The following is a 6,064-nucleotide window of genomic DNA, read 5'->3' on the forward strand; positions in this document are numbered from 1 at the left end:
TGCCGAGCTCTGAACTCGGCAAAAGGGGGTCACACTAGTGATTTCAACAAGAAATGTTTGCCAAGATCCTCCGAGCAGTACTCGGCAAAGAGTGAGAATGGCATCCTCGGACGACCTTTGACTTTCCTTATTTAAGAAATTAAAAATGATAAAGGTCTACCGAGTTTTCGTTAGTGGAAACTCGACAAAGGCCAGCCCCGCCGTCACGCAGCCGTCACCTGGCCTGCATGGGGCCCGTTCAGTCCTTTGCCGAGTTCGCCTAGAGCAGGACTTGGCAAACGAAGGCAATTTTCCGGGTCTTGTATGGTCGCCAAGTTGCTTTTTCTAGGCACTGGGCAAACTTTCACATTTTCCAAGTTTCGTGCCATTTTTGAGTTCGTTTCAGTCGGTTCTCAGTAAACGGCTGCCATTGCCGACTTCCTGATAAAAAATACGAGGCAAACACGAGGAACTAGGCATCTTCCACCGATTCCAGTATTGCGTTTTGAACTGATTGTAGAAACAAGCAGGATGCAAATATGACAATGTGTACTTACGACTTAATGAAATGAGAGTAATAATTATATTATTTCATTACAATGCCAAAAGCAACTTAACAAGTAGTGGATACATGTTACAAAAACTAGCAACACGCTGGGCTTACAAACTCAACGGCACAACTTAGGAAACAAAATACTTAGCATCAATGCGTCAAGTCAAACACAAGCAACACACTGCTCACCGTATTAGAGGAGAGCAGGTCCATAAGAATAACTAAAATAAAACTAAAAACGCACACATCACCAGGAAAACCCACAGGTAACTTTAGCTAGAGATAATATATAGTGAAGTAGAGATCATGTCAAGCTAGCTAGTTTGTGGAGGTGGAACAAGAGGAGGACTTGGAGCTGCTGCACTCGTCCCTGAGGCCGCCGCCGGTGCTCTTTGTAGGGAAGAGCTCTAGGGTTCTGAGCGGCCGGCAGCATGGCCATGGCGGTGGGGTCATATTATTCATACCACCGCCGGCCGCTGCGGAGCTGCCTCCAGCTGCTGCTACACTGTTGTTAATGTTGCTGTTGTCCATCACCATCTGCTGCTGCATCATCCATTCCTGCTGCTGGCTTGTCTTGCCTGCAAACTCCAACCCCGAAACTGGAAGAGCTCCTGCTGCTGCTGTTTCCTGCTGCAAGTAGCCCTACATATGTATATTCCATGAGTTAAATGTTTTGGTATATTGTTTTTGTTTCTTCAGAAAGGAAGTAGAGGAACAAATATAGGTATGCGCGAATAGAAATTACTATACTAAGTTAGCAATAGAAAATTTAAAGACCTGAGGCGCCATGAAGCAGCTGGTAGCGTATGTGTGGTGGTGATGGTGCAGCTGCATCACCGCGGGGTGCATCGCGTTCACGCCAGCACCAGCACCAGCAGCATTGCCTCCGCCACCGGCAGCACCAGTATGAGGAGGAGGAGGAGGAGGAGCCGCCGGCGAGGAGGGTTGCTGGTGGCGGGCGCAGAGGCGGCGACGGAGACGCTGGCGCTCGCGGGCTTTGTGGTTCTGGAACCAGTAGAAGACGTTCTTTCCCTCGATGCGGCCGTAGTAGGCGAGGTGCGCCGTGATCTGCTGGATCTCCACCGCGTTAGGTGTGCGCACGCCGCTCCGGTACATCTCCTCCAGGATCATCAGCTGCTCAGGCGTCGGGCACCAACGGGTCGATGGCGTCTGCGGCATCTTCCTCCTTAACTACTGCTCTTGGATCTCGATCTTTGTGTCTAGTTAACTGCGTGCTAGAGCTAGCTGCTGCAAGTGCTAGTGTACGTACGTTGGTGCTAGGGATATGTTCCAAGCCTAAGGTTGAGTGAGTTATATAGACCGAGCTGGCCGGGCTAGCTAAGGTAGCAAGAGCTAGCTGGGTCAATTACTCCAGTGAGCAGGTGGTGAGAGGAGACGTGAGACAAATTGGTGCGGTGAACTGTCAGAGTCAAGTGTTGACACACTTATTTAGCCACTACTGGAATCGCCCTAGGGTTAGCTCCTCATTTTCCCACAGCTGGGACTTTTTGCGTGCATTTTGAAATTAATGTCATTTCTCCATATATGGCTATATATTTAGATGAAGTAGGAATATAAGTATCGTGAGATAAATATATAATCTCACTTTTTTTATGCACGAACAAAAAATGTTTCTCCACGTGTAGATAAAATTTTGAATTTTGTAGTAAATGCATCTCGGGACATTGTTGCCCATGCCACGTCCTTGTTTCACCATGCTCGGCTGAGTTTTACCTAAGGAAGAGTTGTTTGCAATGATGAGAGAACAAACTTTTCTGGATTGAATTTCGAATTCGGAAGTGGGGCAAGTTTTTTTCTTTTCGAGCTAACATCAACTCTGTTGTGTTTTTAATATATTTTATGTAATAAGGTACAATAACAAGAATACATGAAAAATAAACAATATCTAGTTATGAAAGGTACAAGAAGGACTAAATCCAGCTGCGGAAATGAGCATATTTATTTTCTTTGCAGTTGGAACAACCATAGCATGTTGCTCTTTGGACTTCTTCTTGCATCAAAATAAGTTAGATCGAGTGTCTTTGAATATATGATAATTTCTAGTTTGCCAAACTGCCAAGTGCCGAGAATCAGAATCTCCATGAAAAAAATGTCTTATTGAAGTAGGCTTTGAAGGATAGTAGGATGTCCTTGAATTGAGATTATGGCAATCCCAACATAGGTGCTTCTAGCAGTACGTTCACTACTGAGAAACTGCTTATAGGTAGGGTAAAATCAGTGGCTGGTAAGCTCACGATCCACCACCGGTAATCTAGCCAAATACCAGAGGCAGGTGCTAAACCAGGCCCACCATTGTAATTACATTATCAACGGCGGGAGGCATGTGCCGCCCGCCACTGGTATTTGGAGCAATAGTGGCGAGCAGTTTTATATGGCCCCACACAGGTAATATGGCCACCGACCTGGCCCACCATAGCCGTGGGGCAAGCCCTAGCAATTGCAAGGAGCGTATGGGCGCCCTACATTGGTAAAATAGTTAGGTATTTTGGTTTTGTATTTATTTTGTTTTATTGTGTTATTTCTTTATGGTATTGCCTGAGAGATGGTTTGAACATTGTAGTTTCATTATTTGGAATGTTTAAGCATTTTATGAATAAATTTGTATTTTACTCGATAAATTTCAAATTTCAAATGCAAGTACATGTAAACATTTTAAAAATGGGAAGAAAGATCATAAATAATATACTTATCATAAATTTAGGTCTTATAAAAGAAAATTTGGGTCTTTCAAATATGTATATGTGAAAATTCAAACACATGAGCTTTATTTGCAATAAGTAAAATGATTTTGAGTTTAAAAATAATAATTTTGTTTGAAACATAGGAAACTTTGTGTGGTGTCACTATATCACATGTAGAGTGTTGGTTAAAGTTTCAAAAATATTTGCAAAAGGGCATGATGTAGGTCGTTTAGAAATTGAAGACCGCCTCGACGCACACCTGTTGCATATCGAATTAATGATAATGCAGTTGTTACTTGCATATATGACCTAAATACATACTAAACTATTTAAATTGTATGTTTTCATAAATTTTGAGGCATTTTTAAATGTACATGTAGTTCAAATTTGATTTATATCCATTAGATAACTCTAAATGCACTAAATGTCATCATCCTCTCCTCACTAGGGTTGAGCCCAGGGCGAGCCCGCCCCCGACGTGCCAGTTTAGTGCTCCACCCACTGCCAACTGAACAAGACCGCCACCGAACTAAGGCTCCTTCCGAGGTCCCTGTCCCTCCTCCTCCACCATTTCGTGCGCCGGTGGCCATCTCCCGGCAAACCCCGACCCCTAAATGACCCGGTTGCTCGCTTTTCTTCTCATTATTCTGTTTGCTGTTCTTAAACTGCGTAACCAATTATATTAAATAAATACATGTTGGATATCTACAGAAAATTTTCCTATAACTTTAATTAAGGTTACCTGGAAGAAACCTAGCTTTAACTTGGTCAAAAATACATAAACATATTATTGCGCAGCTTGTTAGGACTAGCCCACAGACTAAATCAAGTACTTATTCTGTTGCCTGTTTAAGTAAAGTTCAGAGCTAAACTTCAACATCTGAGACAACATCTATTGTAGCTATAGCTTCACAAGGACAGAACATTGGGGGTAACATAAATAAAGGAAACAGAGTTCGGCTAGGTTTGCAAGTGCCGGTAGCAATGCCTGCTGTTTTTTAGATATATGTGTTGGAGTCTTTTGGTTGCCCCAGCGTGTATTGTGATATTCCAGCCATCAAGCCATCGAGCTTTGCATATGTGTATCTTTTGAAAAAATTTAGGGATTGAAAATGAGTGACAGTATTTTGGCGAAACTTTGATTAATTTATGTTTCGTCAAATTTTTAGCACTCAATATGTCCAATTTTTAGCAAAGGTCAAGCCAATTTTTTCGTTAACTTTTGTTTTCATGTTATTTGTAATTCTTTATTGTAATTCTATAGTTTTTTAGTGTTTTTCCAAACAATTTAGCAAAGACAACAAATGGATACCACGGTCGGACCATCGTCTCATATGACCGAAGATGAAGCTAGCCGGCGCCATCAATATGACAACAATGATGATGGCATCGAGTGTGAGGAAACCAACTTTGACAAGACCCACCATGACGAAGAACCAACCAGTGGGGAGGAAATGACCACCGGCAAGGAGGAAGCTGGACAGGGAAAATCAACCCAAAAAGTGGGAAAATTTTACACGAAGCTTGTAACGAATTAACTTCAAGCTCGCAAAAAATGGGACCCTAAATCTATCCCTAAAATAATAAAGGGATAATTGCTTTTATGCCCCTAGTTGGGTCACACTCGACAGGTTTACCCGTAGTTTCCGAAAATACCCGTTCCCGCTCAAACCACTTTGCTCGTCTTATGCTTTTGCCCTTTAACCATTTGACTGTCATTTTAGAAACTTCATAACAAATTCATACTAGCTCAGAAAAATGGAAATAAGATATCAAAATATTTAGAAAAACATCACCTATATATGCATGTCATTTGCATTCATGAAAAAAGTGTTGGAAAGTCCCCATCTCAGTTTGAGATCATATGATCTCAACATGAAAAGAAAAATCTGAAAATTTAAAACAAAATTCAAAAAGTCTATTTTTTCTGGCAAACATTGGTTATGTTTTTTAGTGATTGCCAAGTTTCATGAGGGAAAGACATTTGTTGAAGTCGTGGCAAAAAAAAAGTTAGCACTCTCGAAACAGGCTTTCGTCCCGCTTTATATATAAAGCATAAGTCCATACAACCACGTCCCAAGCAAGGCCAAAAAAAAAGAAAAATGTTGGGGCCACAGCACAAAGACGCCCAAAATAACTTAGAAGAAACAGAAAAAGCCACCAGGGGCAAGCTACAAATCTGTCGAGCGATCAGCGAGTCGACGTGCGGAAGACACCAGGGCGTCAAGAAGGAGCTGAAGATGGTCACGATCCCTCGGCCTAGCGAGCGGATGCCAGTGCTGCAGGAAGGCAAGAAATTTGAAGAACGAGTCAGAAGCACGTCTCGGGAACACCCGTTCAATCACCATCTTATTGCGAGTAGTCCAAAGGGTCCACATCATAACCGTGAAGATGAGTCAGAACAGTCTGCGCGTACGGCCAACCTGAGTGGCCCTAACCTGCAGAAACCGTGCAAGGTCAAGGGCCTCCCACTCCGGTCCTAAAGCCTCACGAAACAAAATTGATGCACCAAATTAGCACTCCCAAATGCTTTTGTTTTGGAGCATCAATTTTGTTTTGGTTTTTACCATGACTTTCACGAATGACATTCCCTTATAAAACTTGGCAAGCGCTCAAAACTTTGGTAAATGTTTGCCACCAAAAAAATTAGATTTTTTTAGATTATACTGTTCATGCTGAGATCATATGAGCTCAAACTGAGATGGGGACTTTCCAACACTTTTCTCATGAATGCAAATGACATGCACATATAGGTGACTTTTTTTGAACATTTTGATATCTTATTTGCATTTTTCGGAGTTAGTATGAATTTGTTATGAATTATTTAAAG

At 42.1% G+C, this 6,064-nt stretch overlaps 1 protein-coding gene across 1 annotated transcript; it reads right to left on the reverse strand.

The window, feature by feature from the left end:
- Window positions 1-586: 586 nt before the first annotated feature.
- LOC119305430 (WUSCHEL-related homeobox 3-like) lies at window positions 587-1,797 on the reverse strand. Its single transcript, XM_037581946.1, has 2 exons — window positions 1,310-1,797; window positions 587-1,174 (listed from the first exon to the last, which is right to left on the reverse strand). The coding sequence occupies exons 1-2, from the start codon at window positions 1,709-1,711 to the stop codon at window positions 851-853; spliced, it is 726 nt and encodes a 241-aa protein (XP_037437843.1). The 5' UTR covers window positions 1,712-1,797; the 3' UTR covers window positions 587-850.
- Window positions 1,798-6,064: the final 4,267 nt, after the last annotated feature.

This window comes from Triticum dicoccoides, chromosome 5B (genome assembly GCF_002162155.2).
Source record: "Triticum dicoccoides isolate Atlit2015 ecotype Zavitan chromosome 5B, WEW_v2.0, whole genome shotgun sequence".
Taxonomy (NCBI): domain Eukaryota; kingdom Viridiplantae; phylum Streptophyta; class Magnoliopsida; order Poales; family Poaceae; genus Triticum; species Triticum dicoccoides.

What these genes read in the sequence shown, in the direction of transcription:
- LOC119305430 (XM_037581946.1), bottom strand. Translation starts at nt 1,711, where the DNA reads ATGCCGCAGACGCCATCGACCCGTTGGTGCCCGACGCCTGAGCAGCTG. An exon ending in GCTGCTTCATGGCGCCTCAG is followed by an intron (nt 1,175 to 1,309) that starts GTCTTTAAATTT and finishes ATACATATGTAG; the next exon opens with GGCTACTTGCAGCAGGAAAC.